This window comes from Polistes fuscatus, unplaced genomic scaffold (genome assembly GCF_010416935.1).
Source record: "Polistes fuscatus isolate 324 unplaced genomic scaffold, CU_Pfus_HIC Scaffold5, whole genome shotgun sequence".
Taxonomy (NCBI): domain Eukaryota; kingdom Metazoa; phylum Arthropoda; class Insecta; order Hymenoptera; family Vespidae; genus Polistes; species Polistes fuscatus.
The window spans coordinates 9,597,187-9,615,021 of record NW_025113129.1 but is presented as its reverse complement, the minus strand read 5'-3'; the positions used below and the strand labels follow the sequence as shown (position 1 = coordinate 9,615,021).

General features: G+C 32.3%; 1 protein-coding gene across 1 annotated transcript in view; it reads left to right on the top strand.

Annotated features, from left to right (window-relative positions):
- Nucleotides 1-12,486: 12,486 nt before the first annotated feature.
- Nucleotides 12,487-17,835, top strand: part of LOC122522392 (homeobox protein orthopedia-like) — a 29,506-nt gene continuing 24,157 nt past the window's right edge. Inside the window, exon 1 of the mRNA XM_043643476.1 lies at nucleotides 12,487-12,811. Coding sequence (XP_043499411.1) covers nucleotides 12,766-12,811 — 46 coding nt within the window. The 5' untranslated portion in view covers nucleotides 12,487-12,765. The remainder of the gene's footprint in view (nucleotides 12,812-17,835) is intronic.

Sequence of the window (17,835 nt, the reverse complement as noted above, 5' to 3'; positions counted from 1 at the left end):
AAACGCACGCAACACGGAATCATCCCTTAACGCGTGACTTACTTCCCGTTAAAACCAACAGAGTTATCTAAATATGTCTACGTGTATCTATGCGCGTATAAGTGTAAATGGTTGTTACGTATTTGATTACACAATGAATTATGCAAACATTATCAAATTTATTTTGTAAGATCAAGTAATCGAACTTTTCTTAATTTTATTAATATTGTAATGATATAAATAAATTAATTTTAATACAATAAAAATATCATAAATTTGTTTCAGACTATAAAACCTAAAAAGAAGTTTCCATAATTCTTCAAATAATTTCCTTACGTAATTATTCATATTTAAAGTTTCTTATATCGATCAATAAAGTATAGCGAACGATACATTACTATTGTCCTGCAAAACTGCTGGATAGATCATAAAAATGCAAAGCACTGCTCGTCTACTTGCTAGTAGAGAAGAGTTTGAAAATACGCGTGAAAAAGTGAGATGGAAATAGAAAGAGAGAAAAAAATAAAGACAGAAAGAGAGAGATAGAGAAAGAAAGAAAGAAAGAAAGAATGAGAGAAAGAAAGAGATAGGATGGTTATAAATCTTTAGTCAGGACTTAAGTTTCGAAGTAAATCTTGCCACGTTTTAGCAGTAAGTCCAGAGCTCACTTCAGAAAAAGGGATCAGAAATACGGCGGACTTGGCGGGAACGGCTTGCGAGGCCTCAGAAAGCTAACACCTAAGCAGCCTTTCGTCGTCGGCAAAAGTCCAGGTGCTAAATCCACTTGTGACGAGTTTAAAATCGACTCCTTCTGCCTCATACTGATGCCTCTTTTAAAACTAATCCACTGTTCGAACTAAGTACTCACATACTTTTCTTCACGTTGAGAACTTGAATTATTGTGCTTTGTTTAAATTTACAAAAATTTATTTCTACACATTGACACAATTTATTTCGATTATACTTTTACATTGGTATGATCTGTTGGGTTTTGAACGAGCCCAGTATATAGGAATATTTTTGGCGAAAAGTTTATTTTATTTTGTGTCAGTGTGTGTGTATGTGTGTGTGTAGAATATTTAGAGAAATAGACCTTGAAGCTATCCACTAAATAAAAAATAATAAACGACCCTTGTTTAAACGAATTTTGTATACATATGAACACCTGGCGTATATGTTGTCAAATATTGTAAGTAAAGTTTAAGTTCAAAAGTACCGACCAAAATAATTTTACATTGTGTAACTTTAAATTTACATGACGTCATTGAGAATTAAATTAATAACTATATATCACTCTCTTTATTTTTTGTTGTTTTTTTTTTTTTTTTGACAGCAGTACTCTCTTAGTGTGCTGTATTGTATAATTGATTAGAAAAAAAAAAAAGGGAAAAAAACCCATAGACCTGATGTAACGACAGAAAAATGAAAATATACAAAAATAGTAAAAATAGTTTCGATAGTTTTTCATTTTACAGACGATCATGAATCTCGCAATTTTTTTCCTCCCTTCCTCTAGAAAAAACAACAAGAAAAAAAAGAAAAAAAAACAACAACAACGAGCGTTGCAACGTTGCGCTGACGCTGCTCAAATGGTTATGAAAGAATTGTAGATATTTTTATTAGATTTATTTATATCGGCAAAATAAAAATTCTTTAAACGACGACTCGTCGTTACGCGTTTTCGGCAAATAACGTTTTCATTCATTTATTTTTATTTTTATATGTTTTTTTTTGTGTTCCGGGGTTTCCCCCTCCGCACGCCCTTCAGGGAGGTAAAAAATTCGGTCGGAAAAATTAAATGATTTGAGAAAATACGCGTTTACGAATATTTTTTCTATTTTTTTTTGGTTTTCCATATCCCGTAAATTACAATATTCGTTTCGTTACTTTTATGTGATGAAAATCTAAATTATCGTAATAGGTTGAATATAAAATTGGACAAAAATTACAAGTACTAAGGTATTACAAATATTCGTGTGTCAATTATTAAATCACAAATTGGTCCCAAGAGCTGTATTTATATTTTTATAAACCCTTGGTGAAGAAGTCTTTTGAAAGAAAAAACAAACACCATAATATTTTTTTTTTAATTTACAAGAAAACAAAGTTCAACGTTTCGAAATATGATTTCCCATAGAAAAAAAACAAATTACTATTCAATTTATCCCATATGATAAATGCGATTCTGCCGATTTCTTCAATCAATAAAGTAAAATGATTATGCTGGTAATCAAATTTTCAAAGGACTATAGTTTTCTTCCGTTTCACTAAAGATGGACATCGTCGGAAGTTTTCGACACCGAACAACGTGCGATAGTTTCGGAAGAACGGTGAAATACGAAACTTTCTTATCAACTGATAAAGAGAGAGAGAAAGAGAACAAGAGGAAAAGAGAAAGAGGATAACATGATTTAGATATCGTCGTTTCAGTGGTAATCAATTTCCATTAACACGAAGGAGTTTCAATGCTAGTAGAAAATAAAAATAAAAGATCTAACACGCAACGAACGAAAGGGACAAAAGTGATAAGAGAGACAAAAATGAACTTTCCTTTGAGAATACTCTAATAAAATATTTACTTAATTTTCATTTTTCTTTTTATTCTCTACATACGAAAATTAAAGCTTATATTTTTTTTTTTTGCTAGAATTGACCAGGTTAGTAACCATGATTAATATTTTAAATCTAACGTAAAATAATATAAAAAGATATATAAATCAAGAACAACGATGCTCATAATGTATTCTGCGGATTTCGTAGGGTACAAAAAAAAATTCAAATCTGTTTAATAGTCTGGAAACCGAATTTATTGCGTCTGTTAAGATTTAAAGAAATTTTGTTTTCGTAAAATTTTGTTTCATCGATTACTTCAGTACAAAAACAATATTATTTGCATTTAATTATTTCATTAACTTTGAACGAGAAAGCGGTTTATTGAGTTCGAGATATATTTGGAACAATTTGTCGACAAATTTGTGTAGAAATTCCGTTATAATAGAAATGAAAGAATTTCTGATTTAATTATTTCATTCGAATATTAGAATAAAAATATTCGAAAACTGATACTATTGATTTTTTCTAATGACGATAAACAAATACGATAAGAAGAAAGAAAGAAAGAAAGAAAGAAGGAAAGAGAGAGAGAGAGAGAGAGAGAGAGAGAAGGAGAATAGCCTTTGAAGTTTCGACGGTGCTTATTCTCGGTGTGTTTCAGAAGCAGGTTAAGTTTCTCGTGGGCCAGAGAGAAAATTGAAAAACTTTTCAGGAAAATTGTCTCGCCACTAGAAACTTGCACTAAACTTAACTTCCTCTTTCCTTTTTCTACCCTCCCCCCCCTCCCTGTCCCTACCCTCTTTCTCTCCGTCTTTATTTTCAACCATAAAGGCTACCAATACATTCTAAAAACTAATTAAACTTTGGACATACATAGACGGAGAAAACACCAACCACAAGTCTCGCCACCCATTCTATTTCTCCTACAATCCTACGGGGCAAGATTAACAGTGAAGGAGAGTTCTTACTTTCATAGATGTTTTATGAAAAACCCGGGTAAAATCAAAATCTCATTCATTTATTTTACCTTTATTATCAAAATCAAATAAGATTATTTTTCGTGATAGTATTTTGAACCCTTTCGAAATGATTCCAAGTAATGTTTTTTTATTTCACTTTTCAATGAATCAATGATGATAGGTTTAATGTTTCATTTAAAGTGTCTAATTTCTTTTTTGGTCCAAATCTATTTTCATGATATTTTTTTTTCAGATAATTATTTACAGATACTTCGTGAATTTACAATACGTACGAAAATATATCGATAGAAAGGAAGTTTGTATCACCGTAAGTAAGTAACCTATATTGAATAATCTTCTTATCATTAATCTACCACATTACGTTTCGTTTCCTGTTTATAAAGATATTTTACCAAAAAGAAATAGATACTCTACCTTGTATATGATTAATAAATAAATAATATTCAAAGAAAAAGAAAGTCTTTAAATTTTCTTCAAATATTCCAATATCATTGAAATCATAATATATGAAAACGTCTTAATAAATTTAATTGAAAAGAATTTGCTCAGCTTACGAAAGAAAATCAAATCGAGATAGATTTCTATCTCTCGAGGAAAAAAAAAGAAAGAAAAATAGAAAAAAAATTTTTAAACTCGCATCGATGCTTCCATGTTCCTAGGTATATAATTGGACAGAACGGTAACGTCAAAAAAAAAGAAGAATTCTCAGAAAAAAATAAACTCCGACGAGGATCGTAAATATAAACCGTATATGTATTTATATCCGTAGCAACAATATGTACTTTGAAGCAAGAGTATTATGAAGGATTTCGAGACGAAGCGTGTATTGGGATCTATTAGAGTAAAAGCGAACGTGTCGAGTGGGAAAACATTCGTAGAAATCTAGGATCGGGTATAACTATTCGTTCGTTCATTCGTTCGTTCGTTCGTTCGTTCGTTCGGTAACTCGTTGCCAGGCCGTAGTAGGAATGTGAGATATGGTAGGAACTCGATCGACTCGTCGAAATGAAGCACGCTAGAGAGTTGGCAAGTGCTCGGTTGGATATTATAGACCTGTGAACGAGCCGGAGGGGTGGTTACCCTGCTAAATTGAAGCGCTCGAAGGTAACGTCTAATGAAAGCATACGCGCGTACCTAATATCCAGCCCACTAGAATGTAATAATTTCGGAATGGTACTTCAGAGAGCTGTACTTCTGCAACAAAGGTTAACCACCCGTATAGCTATTCGGAATCGTGTGCAACCGGGATCGACTCTCGATCGTTGAGAATGTACGCAAAACCTGACACAGGTTTGCAGATTTATTAGAAACTCTTCGGTATCGAACCCTACCTCTATCCTACTTCCACCCTCAATCCAACTCTCCTCCTCTCTCTCTCTCTCTCTCTCTCTCTTGCTCTCTCTTTGAATGTCTATGGCTCTGTGCGCTCGTATGAATACTCGTTTCAATTCGTCATTGTTCGCACGGTAATGTTAATCCTTTATAAAGCCGATATAACTTTGAAGTCATACACTTAAGTATGTGTCTATGTATTATAGCTTGGTGATACTTAATTGGTAACTTGGATTTATTAGATTTGTACTTTTACAATTTTTAGTATCAATATGTAGCACGGATGCACACCAACCTAGATAAATTTATGTTAATGATAAATTTAATAAATACATTTTTCTTTCGTAAAGAGACAAACGTATTGTTCAGACAAATTTTAATCTAAATAAAAATATGTATTATCGTATTTCACTTTTTGTTTGCTTTATTTAATGGTTAGATATTATGGTCATTTGAAATCCAAGTGGGCGGCATCTCGCCCACTATCATTTTAGAATGATAATTATCGGAAGAATTTATTTGTAATCGGTTTGGTTTCATAACAAGTTTCTTTAATACCGTTTCCATTTTAACGTATATTAATTTATGAAAAAAAAGAAGCATACATAAACGTGTTACTCCGATCCTCGGCGGCAGTGGGTAGCTACGACCTACTACAATTTGCGTATACAACGAAGCAGCTTTCGTAAAACGTGATTAGATTACTTGGGTGCTCGTCGAAAACGAGATATTCCCTACGATTTTCACTGAAAATACTTCTGCGATTTTTTTTCCGAATTTTCGTCGTTATTTAAACGTTCAGACATCACCACGCGTTTCGTTAATTTTTGATCGTTTAAAATTCTTTTTGCTTGTTTTCTTCGCAAATTTTTGTTCACCAAATTAGTATATTGATACCCAACACACGCATATACTTAACATATAGGTATATGAATTTTATGAATATAAATAGAAAAAGGATTACATAATTGATTACAAAAAATTGATAATCTTAAGGTATCAATATATATATATTAAACATTTGCTATAATATTGAATATTATTTTTCAAGATATCCAAAGACTTATTTAGTGCAAGCACAAAACGACGTTTTACAGTAGATCGACTTATCAAACGAATAATCTTCAATACATTGATATAAGACATCTCTCGATTGTGCCTCCTCGAGTAAATAGGAACGCGTTTCTCTTCAAAATACGTTACCGATGAAATCGATATCGATTCAACTTCGAAATCGATCAAAAAGCGGGAGAATGTACTTGCGTAACAAAATCTTCTACCTGGATGAACGAACAGTCTTATTTACTTGGAACTATAGTAAATATCCAAGGAACTGATCAAAATGAAATAATCTTTTTCATAATATTTAAACAGATATTACTCCTATTTTTTTGTTCATCCAACAACTAATTTTAAATTTCTAATAAAACCTATCCTTAAAACTCAAATAATAAGAAAACATATTAACGCGAGCAAACATTTGGATTTACGCTAAACGAATAAGAAAAAAATTTGACAAAATTTATATTTAATATAATTAAATAAAATAAATAAAATAATATAAAACGAAATATATATAAAAAAATTGTATATATAAAATGGGGCTTTTTAAAATATGAAAAACAAAAAAAGTATCTATTTAAAAATCAAAGAAATTCAAAGTTGATGATTATTGCATTTGAGTTTATTTTTTGTTTGTTTGTTCAGTTATTCGAATGGTTAGCGTTAAACATACCAACACGAATGAACGTAAATACGCGTCTGTTGTATCACGGTCCACGCGTGAGAAAGAGAGAGAGAGAGGAAGAGGATCGGTGAGTGTAGTACGTGGGTGTTGTAAGCACAAATTGCCACAAATTGGAGAAAATTGAATGAAGCTTACAGCTTAACGAAGGCACTAAATCCTTGCGGAACGACCTATCTCAACACGCGGCCCATTTTCGTGATAAGTGAGAAAGTGCCGTGCGCTTAAAACGCCGTGTTTCAACGAACACGGTTTGCTTTGACTTCATTTTTCGAAACACGATCGAACTTCTATCCTCCAAATATGTATTTAAAACCAAATCTTCGATTCTTACTTCGAAGGATACTACACCTTGACGTATTTCATTTGCAATTAACTCGATCCCTTTTTTCTTTTTCATGGAAATATTTTTTCGCCATGAGTTCGGTTAAAGTACATTTGAACGATTTTTAGTTGTTTTTTTTTTTTATCAAAAATGAGAATTTAATTGTTGTGTGGCATATTATCTTATAGAAAAGAGAAAAAAAGGAAAAATAGAAATAATTAGAATATACGAAAATGAAAATATGATTTCGGGTATATTGTATAAGAAGAACAAAAAATAAGATTACAATAATTCGAAATTACGTATCGATGCTTGAATTCGTACTACAACCGAATTACAAAATCAACGCTGAAAGGGATACAAGAAGACAAGAAATATGTCCGATGTCAAAGAATGTCTAAAAATTCAATTATAATCCTATCAAATTGATCTCACGCACACATTAATTATAAGAATAATGATAAAACGATAACACGATTGGATACTTAGAACAAAATATATTTTCCTAGGTCGTTAATCGCGTGATTACCAAAAAAACAAAGAAAATGAAAAAGAAAAGAAAAAGAGAAACAAGATTAGAGGATGAAATAAAGAAGGTTTGAAAAAAATTATTGAAAAGAAATGATTACTGTGATACTTGAAAACTGCTCGAGTATATTCGCATGCCCCTCCCTGGTAATGCCGAATTTTCGAGGATCAGGAGGAGAGAACAACGAAGCGAAGCAAAGCATAGTGAAAGCAAAGAGGATGAGACGAGAGAGAAAGAGAGAGAGATAGAGATAGATGCGAGAAGATACAAAGGTAGATAGAAGAGGAGAGGTGAAGGGAGAAGAGAAGTGAAGAGGATAGAAGAGTGGAGAGAAGAGGAGAAGAGAGGAGAGGAGAGAAGGATGGCAGATGGGAGGAAAAGGTGGAAGGCGAATGAGAGACAGGGAGTAGTGTGCAAGCAAGCAAGCAAGCAAACAACCAAGCAAGCAAGTGTATGTATATAAGAGAGAGATAGATGATATATAGAGAGAAAGATAGAATGAGAGAGAGAGAGAGAGAGAGAGAAGCTCGTACACTCCCGGGGAATTGTTATGTGGGAATTCCTGTTTCTGGTATGTAATATCAGAAATTCCTGTCTACCTGTGTCGCCTGTTATCTACCAATGCGCGTTTACGTTCGTAGTTCGAACAACGTCAACTCAAAAGTGCTACCGTCGTTCATTAATATTTGAAAAAGAAAAAAAAATCACGCACACCCACACACGCACACGCACACAGACTATAAAAAAGATGGGAGAAGAGGGGAGAAGAGAAAACAAAACGAAAGTAATTATTTTTATTCGATAATTCTGATTTTTTCGTTTCTTTTGATAGAGACGAACTACGATCAAGTTATGTTTCATATTAATGATGATATAGAGCTTTGATTATGACGTCATATAACAGATTGCTATTACACGAAGTGGATAGACACCCACGTGTCTATCTATTTTTTTGTCTTTTTCTTTAACAAATATGAATTTATCGATTGATTTTAGTGAGAAACTATCTTTATAATTATATAATATTAACTATATTTATCTATCTATCTGGATTATTATTGAAATGTGTAAAAGGGATGATTTTATTTTGTTTTTGTTTTTGTTTTTGTTTTTTGTTTTTGGTACGTTTAATATGCAAAATGTAAATCGAATTTGCGCTTATAAAATATGATAATTTGTATGTGCATGATAAAAACATACGTGGATATATTCGGCATGGCAACATTTTTAATCTACTTTTGTGATTTAATATGAAATCTTACGGGGATAATATTGTTATTGCTTGTGCGTATCAAAAAATTCTTATTTTGTAGATGTAATTTTGTAAAAAGTTAAACAATCCCGAAATGCATTCTTGATTATATATTATAATCAACAATTTATTGCTGTAATAAATTATACACATTCGAATATACATTTTCTATACAAATTCTGCAATTTAATAATTTTGTATAAATCAGTATAATAACGGCTTAGAAAAAGAAAGAGAAATTAAACGAAACATCTTTGATTATATCTTTTTTTAATTAGCAATGTATTTTATTATTTGTGAAATAAAAAGATAAAGAAAAAATATTAAAAAGATAAAAAGAGAAGATGGCTAACACGTCGAAAGGTATCTAGGATGTCCTCCATATATCTTTTGGAAAATGTATCAAATTTGATCTAGAAAACAAACTCCGTTCTTGTCAGCAGATAGAGGATAGTGTTTTAGCCCGGAGGCATCGGTTGCGTGCATTCGACACATTGTCAATTTGCTGGCGTTGTACGTCCCGTGTCTGTTTAAAATCGATCGTATCCAGGGCACACGTATATACATTTAACATATAACACACATACACACACACAAACAGAAAGAAACACACATGTTCGTGTTAGATACGAGTAGACATATCTACATTATTTTCGATAAATAATACGAAATACAAATTTATCTCCTCAAAAAAATATCATTTTATCATTTAAAAACATATTTTATTGATCGTAAGAATAAAGAAAATATACTATTTCAATAAATATTATAGAATCGAAAGAGAGAATCGAGAATGTTATGATCGTAGAAGCGACGGTTCGTAGAAAATAAGTAAAAAATCCTCTTTTCAAATATATTCCACAGACAGTAACATTTTTTCGAAACACTTTTGGTGATTTAATATCAAGTTCTTGCAGGATATAATATTTAATATCCGCTTATGCGAATTAAGAAATTTGTATTAATAATAATAATAATAATAATGATAATAATAATAATAATGATAATAATAATAATAATTTATCCTAAGTGAATAATATTAAAATGAATGTACGAGTTGTTATAACTATTTCGAAGAACAAAAGTTGAGGATGTAGAACTATATATAGTATAGTAGTATGTATTATAGTATGGTATAATAGTTGAAAAGGTAGTGCCGCGTTTAGTGAAATATATATTCAGGTTTGAAGCACGTCGGAGGATCCTACCGGTGGTTCACGATTACGCGTTGCATTCCCCAGTTATAGGTAGGTACCGACCTATCTGTTTCATTAAACGAGAGATTCCATAGAATTTTTTGGAAATACAAGCTGGAAACCATCGAGACCGCCACGAAGCGAACGTTTGTCGTTGATGTTCGCGTTCGATGTAACCGCGTTGACAAAGAGAGTACGAAGAGAGAGAGAGGAAAAGAGAGAGGAAAAGAGAGAGAAAGAGAGTATGAAAGAGAGAGAGAGAGAGAGGAGAGAGAGAAAGAGAGATAGTCGAAAATTTCTCGGATCGTACATCCCCGACTATACGCTCGCGACGTTAATTATACTTAATCGGATTAGCGATATATTTGCATACGCTGTACCGTTTCCGATCGTACGAGTACAACGGTGATTCCATCCACGTGTTATTATTAGGGAAAACGCGATGCACATGAGGAATATTAAAAGAAGAGCAACCGGTTGCTTAATTGATAATGATGTATATGTTCAACGATCAACACGCGTATTGTTAAATACTTTGTTACTATCGATTAAAAGAAAGAGAACAAGAAAGCATGTTTAAGTTGGTAATTTATAAAATAGAACTTATGTACTTATATAGTTTTGCATTAAATAATTATATTGTTGCAAAAATATTATATATAATTAATAATGTATCTATATGTGCGTGTATGTGTGTGTATGTGTGTGTGAATCTAAATATATTTAATTAATTTGTGACAATTGAAGAATAGGAAAAAGATTTTTTCTATTGGTAAATTATAGAAGAAAATTGTCTTAATTTTATGATTTAGATAAAGTATAGTTTAATATAAATATATAAGATAAGTATCGTAAAAAAAGAAAAGTATAACCTAATTGATAAACAAACATTTAAATGATTATCTAACAATGAAAGAACACATATTGAATTTTTAAATCATAGAATATAAATTTCTAAATGTCTTTGTTATAAATTGTATTTTTGTCTAATAGTAAGATATCGTATAATACAAAATATGATAAATATCAAAAGTTCTAAGGTTCTCTTAATTAAAAGCAACAATTTCAAATACTTCAAAAAAATTATATCGACTGACCAAAAACATCTCACCTATCTCATCACCTATCTCTCACTTTTTCTCTCTCTCTCTCTTCGTCGCTGTTAGAAACGCGACTTCCGTTTTTGCTCGACGGACGGCACGTTATATAAAAAAGGGTAGCTATTGAATTAAAAGGACGTAGGCGAATAAAGCGAGCGACTGGGGAGGGTGGAAAAGCAGCACGGCGTACTGCGATAGCACACGAGAGTGGGAGAAAGATAGAAAGAGAAAACATAGAACTGCGGAAGGTGGTAGAAGGGGGGAGAAAGAGGAGGTTAAAAAGAAGAAGAGAAAGAAGAAGGAGGAGTAGGAGTAGGAGGAAGAGGAGGAGAAACGAGGGAGAAGAAGGAATTTCTCTGTCCTCTTCTTCGTCGTCTATTCAGAGCCGTTTCCAAACCCCTCACTACCCCTTATCCACTAACATCATCTCCTCATCCTCCCACCTCTATTCGTTCACAGCCAGTTCGCCGTGCTCGCCGGCCATAAAAATATAAAATTTCAATAAATCTCCGGGTAGCGAAAGCTAGTGGGGCATTCGGAGGGCGGGCTACTCGCTCATTGGAGCTACGGTCCCTCCCGGTTGCCGCCTACCGCAAAACAAAGATACCCCAAGTAGGAGACTCTAACCTGAATAGAGTTTACCCCTGGATATGGACACGGACCTGCGCGACCGGCTGCCAACCAACGTAGACCCGCGATTCCAAAATTCTTTCCTCGTTACTACCTCCAACGTCTACTCGATTTCTACTATTATATGTGTGTATTTTTCTTCCTCCCTTTTTGCTTTTTTTTTCTTCTTCTTTTTTTTTTCTCGCCCCACCTACCCCTTTCATTCTCTCTCCTACGATAAGCTTTTCTTGTACCTCACATACACCAGGGTTTTTACGCTAAAAATACTAAACTCCTAATATCCTTGCTTATTCATCTATTTTTACCTGTTTCTTTTTATTTATTTACTTTTTTTTCTTTCTTTCTTTCTTTTATATTTAATTAATCAAATTTTATATTTATAATTAGTTTATATATTCTCGTTATGACAACGATTACAATATTACACAGTATTCGATAAGAATGATTGTAATTTTCTAAGCTTATCATCAACTTAAATATTATTCTGTAATAATATATAAATGGAGTACCATAGAGAAAGAAATTGGCGGAGTAGATATAAGAAAAAAATAATAGTCTATGCGTGTACGTTGGGGCTAGTAAAATCGTGGAGGAAGTTAGTAGTAGATACGGTCCTGAGACTAGTTGGAAGGATACGGGACGATTTAATATCACGCCCCCGAAGCAAAGAAAGAGTGGGGGTAGTACAGTATGGATAGATAGAAGGAGGAGTAGGAGGAGGAGGTGGAGGTGTAGTCGGCGAGGGAGAGGGTAGGCAAAGAAGGAGGAGGGGAGGAGGACGGACGTGCTAGGGACGATCGAAGAGGTGGGGGAGTTTGGATATGGCAGCCAGGCAGTCCGCTGTTTGCCTTGCTGAGGCACGGGCCGTTGTTCCTCAACCGAGCAAACTAAACATTATTTGGAATAAGACGAGGAAACGCGATAACAACTATTACTACAACCCGGATTATCTTAAATCCCCAATCGACCAACTGTTTCTTTATAATAATAATAATAATAATAATATTAATAATAATAATAATAATAATAATAATAATAATAATAATAATATTAAAAGTCCCTCGAAGAAGGGCACGGTGCACGCAATAGACGCGTGGATTTTTGGTTCCGCGTACTGTGTTGGAGCCACGCTCCCCGGGTGCGGCATGATAAACAATATCTCACTCGGTGGTTCCGTACACGGTATTCCCGGTAAGTACTTAATCCTAATTCAAACAATCCCCATGTGTTTGATGATCTCGTTAACCAAAAAATAGGAATCATCCAAATTTTATGTGAAATGTTTAATTTGTTAATTTGCTTGTCAAAGGTGCAGATTCAAGTATTTGTTCTATGGTTTCTTTTGTTTTTGTTTGATGATTTTATAAAATAATTAATACCTTTAAATTGACAAGGTTTTTTGGCACCAAAAGTTTGAGGTATTTAGGTTATTTGTTGTATGATAAAAGAATAGATCTTAACTATTTGTTTTATGGTTACTATTGAAGAAGAATTTTACTAGTTTTGGTTTGGCGATTTCAAAATGAGTTAGCACACAAAATTGTAGGCGTTAGAATTATGTTTGTGTGATAAGAGAATTCTTATGGTTTCAATGTTGGATGAATTAAACTGATTTTTTTTTTGGTGATTTTATAAGAAATTAGCGTGATTGATATTTGCTTACTATTTTTATTCATTCGATTTTCTTTCTTTCATTTCTATAAAGAGCAAATTATGATCATTTACCAATGATTTTTTGGGTTAACGAGTGTCTTATAAAATTTCATAACGACCATAACGTAAATTATTATTATTTATTTGAAATAGGTATACTCGAAGATTATGTGCAGTGAGGTTAGTCTAAATAATTTGTAAGATCAAATTGAGATATGTGCAAATTGTGATAAACATTCGTGTTTTTAAAAAACTTTTTATCAGATCATTAATAATTTAAATATGAACGAGAGAACAAAAAAATTGATCGAAATCATGGTTTACGTGATGAAAATTCCTGTTTTATATTATTGATAAAAGTGTCATTGAACAATGATGAAACTACTTAATCAAATTAAACAAACGAGATGTGCGAAAGATTCATTTATTACCAATGAATTATTTTTCTATATATACACACACGTATATATTTAATATTTCGTTAACTTGTTCTTTCGTATAAATTTCAGTAACAATTGGAACATTTTCTTCGAATAAAAGTGTGCAAAGTTCAGTCAGGTTTTATAAATTTTTCTAACTTAGGATCGATATTGCTAACGTCATAAACGAATCTTTGATTTGTGAGGTAGCATAAATACCTAAACGAAAAGGCAACAGCAATCCGTTCCAAAAGTGTAACTAATATTGATTATCGATAATGTCATAGTCGGAATTCATAATTCTCTTTAAATCGAAGAAATCATCTTTACTTTCTTTTTCGTTTAGTCAAAAATCAGACGTTCATCCTTGCTTTTAATCGTCAGCCGTCGGACAAGATTACCAACCCGCACGATCAATTTTCTAAATAATTATAAAAATAATTCTAATTTCAAATGATCTCTAACGTGAAGATTTCATTTCGTTTTTCATTGATATTAAACAAAATTTTTGTAATCTGTTGTCTAATCTAATATTTCAAGTCTAACAATCGAGTTAGATACAATCTGAATGTTAGTTCAATCTTTAGCAAATTTTCATTTCAATTATTAGCTTCCGTACAACGCGTATACATAATTAATTTAATATTTAAGCAAAATATTTGTCAAATATTTCAACAAAAAATAGTTACTATCAATCCTAACAATAAGTTAATATCAAATTAATCAATATTTATCAAACATCGATTCTAATAATTTATGTAAGAGAAAACGTGTACCAGTACGAAAAGAAAACTAACAGAAAATAAGATATAACAATGATTATATTATTTCCAAGTCGATTGAAGCAAATGTCTATGGTTGGGACGGGACAGGAGCGTTTAGGTACACTAAACGGTAATGAAATTAGAAGGAAAAGTTTTTATGGTATATATATAAAAAAGAAAAAGAAAAAGAAAAAAGGTTGTGTTACGGAGGGGGGTTGTAACGGGTGAAAGAGAGCAAGAGAGAGTGTGTGAGAAAGAGAGAGAGAGAGAGAGAAGGAAATCCTCGTGGCCGCAACACGTGGTCGCCCAAGGAAAGCGCTTCTCGAGTTTGATGACCTTAATTACCTCAACACTGATTACATTAGGCGAGAAGTTAAGGAACGATTTAGTGAGAGTTAGGATGTTGTTCGTGGTGCAAACTGCGAGGAAAGTGTTAGGTTTTGAACCAGATTATAATAAAAAAAGAAACTTCTATCTTATTTCCTAGAAAATCCTTTTATTATATTTAATTCTTTTATTTATCCTCTCACCCCCCCCCCCCAAAAAATCAAGGATAACTGAAAATGATCAGTAGATTTGTATAAAATGTATTATACTTCGTTTGTCACACACTTGGAATGCTTTTTATGCTCGAGGGTTCGTTACTGGACACTTGGATTATTTATTCATTTATTTATTCATTTATTTATTTATTTATTTATTTATTTATTTTTTTTTATGAACGATGATGTTCGGATATCGTGTTTTGGAGTGTATACTTGAGATATTTTCGCGAGTATCGATATTACTCGTAATAAATTATTCGAATAGCTTGAGATAAATAGAATTTAATCGAATGTAATATAAAATAATGATATTCTCATTTATAAATGAATATCATTTACGTTTACGTATGTATTAACGTATTGGTATTTGATTTGTTTCGTATACTTTTGGTTCGATTATAATGCAAGGTGACTGTAAATTTCGTTTCGGATATTTTTCTGCTTGCTGATCGTTATCCATCGTCGTACACATTCGATTTTGATTTACGAGAATGATTTTTGTTCGATGTAAAAGAAAATGTTTCTAACTCTTTCGATTATTTTTTTTTCCTTTCTCTATTTCCCTCTCTCTCTCTCTCTCTCTCTCTCTGTTTTTTCCGTTTTTCTCGATTTTTTATATTTTTTTTCTTCGAATGGATTAAACGTCAACGTTGTATTTGGTGGCACTATGAAAGTGCATTCGCGATTGTGACAACTGAATAAATACGTCCGTCATAATATTCACGGGGAATAATTTGATTTATGAATTTATTATTCAGTCACTTTGAAGCTGCCGCCTGTCAATCGGGAAATATAAAAACGCCGATCAACGTGCTGGATACCCTACCATTATCAGTATTTTTTTATCCAAGCTCCCAACCTGCCGACTTGGACAAATTTTCTTTCGATGGATATTCGATTTTCTAGAGAAATAGAATATATTAACTAACGGAAATAAAAGAAAACGATCTAAATATAATTAGGACAAATCCTACAAAAAGTTCTAAAGATTTTTATCTTTTACTTGTTTTTTCTTTTTTCTTTTTAAAGTATCCTTTATTTTGTTTAAATTTTATTTCTTGTGTTTTTTCTTTTTTAAATTATTTTAACTTATTGTTTTAATAGCGTTCGTTTCACAGCGATTAATACAATGAATATTATTTTTAAGTTTTTTTCTATTGATAAGCCTATAACTGTACGATGTAAGAATTTTTTCTATTGTTTAACAATTTGTTGCAAAATATAAATCATAAAATCAAGAAAAAGGATTCGTATTATTTGTTTAATTAAATTTTGTTGACACTTTAAGGATCGCAAAGTATTAACCTTTTGTATAACTTTTCATTCCATTTATTTTCGATTCGCAATTTTGAATTAAGTGAATCATCTACTGATTTTAATAAAATAAAAGAGAAAAATGTGACATGTAATTAATGAAATAATTTGAATTAAATCGTCGATACAATAAAGATCAAAGAGACCCCTGCCGAATTTTCCGTTCGTCGAGGATCCACTCATAAACGTCGGGATTTCCAATAAAAGTGCTCATAAAAGTAAAAGAGAAATAAGGACCGGTCGTAAAGTTCATTCATACGAGAATACGAAGAGGTGTTGCCTTTCATTGAGAAGAACTTATTTCTACGTGGTGGTCCTTTTCATATTATTTTATATTTTATTTTTTATTTTTGTACTGTTATTTCCTTTATCTTTTTTTAATCGTAGAAGAGATCACGAAAGTTAAAAAATCGTTTGAAAAAATTTGGGGGAAAAGAATAAACAAAAAGAAAAAAACAAACAATTTCTATAGTTTTATTAAATACAACGTTGTCTTACGTTTCCAAAATGTTTCTTTTTCTTCTTCTTCTTCTTTTGAGACAAAGAAATTTGATCACTTTTCGTTGCAATAAAATAGAGAACACGATAAAGTACTTTGGCTGTTTACGTTCGCGTCTCGCGTAACAACGTTCGCCACTCTTTTCAGTTTTCGTCTGTGTTTCTCTATGCGTATGTGTGTGTGTATGTGTGTGCGTGTGGGTTTAGCTGTGTGCGAAACGAAGATAAGTACTCCCCGGATGCGCTTGCAAAATTAATTTTACTATCCCTTACCGACGTCGCCAGGTTTTTTCGAGAATTAAACTACGAAACTTATTTTATTTTCTTATCATTTTGTTTAATTTGTTGACAGAAAAAAAAACCAAGAAATAATCACTTTTTTCACGATTAAACGAACAAACAAAAATTTGCAAATCAATCGAAGCAACCTTTATTTACGCCCCGTTCATTTCAAGTTTTAGTCGAGTTGTGATTTGTTTCCTGTAATTTACAACGAGATTTCTTTTTTTCTTTCTTCTTTTTTTTTTTTTAATCCAACATAAAACCTACGCAGAGAGTTGTTAGTTATTATTCGACAAAAATTCAATAATTGTTCCTCCACGCGAACCTAAACTCGATTAAATCTAAAAAGTTCATTTTATTTTATACCCACGATTATATCAGTAAAATAAAATCATCAATAATTCGTCGCGGTTAAGAGATGTTCCATCGCGTTATAAATCAAAAGAAAAAAAAAAGAAAAAATAAAATTACTTGCGAAATCAATGGCGAAGTAAAAAAGGAAGATTTTTTTCGAACGATCATGAGCACCCATTCGTTAAGGTCATTCGTTTAAGTTCGTATGGGCGTTCCAATGGTAACTCCAATACTTTCCTACCGGCTTTCCGCTCGCGTGGGCGTGCGTTTTTTGTACCTACACGAGCGAGTGAACATATTTTACATATATTTATGCGCGTGTGCGTGTGAGTACGTGGCCCTCCGTGAAGGTTTGGTATACGCGTCTTAGAAGCCGGAGGCCGGTG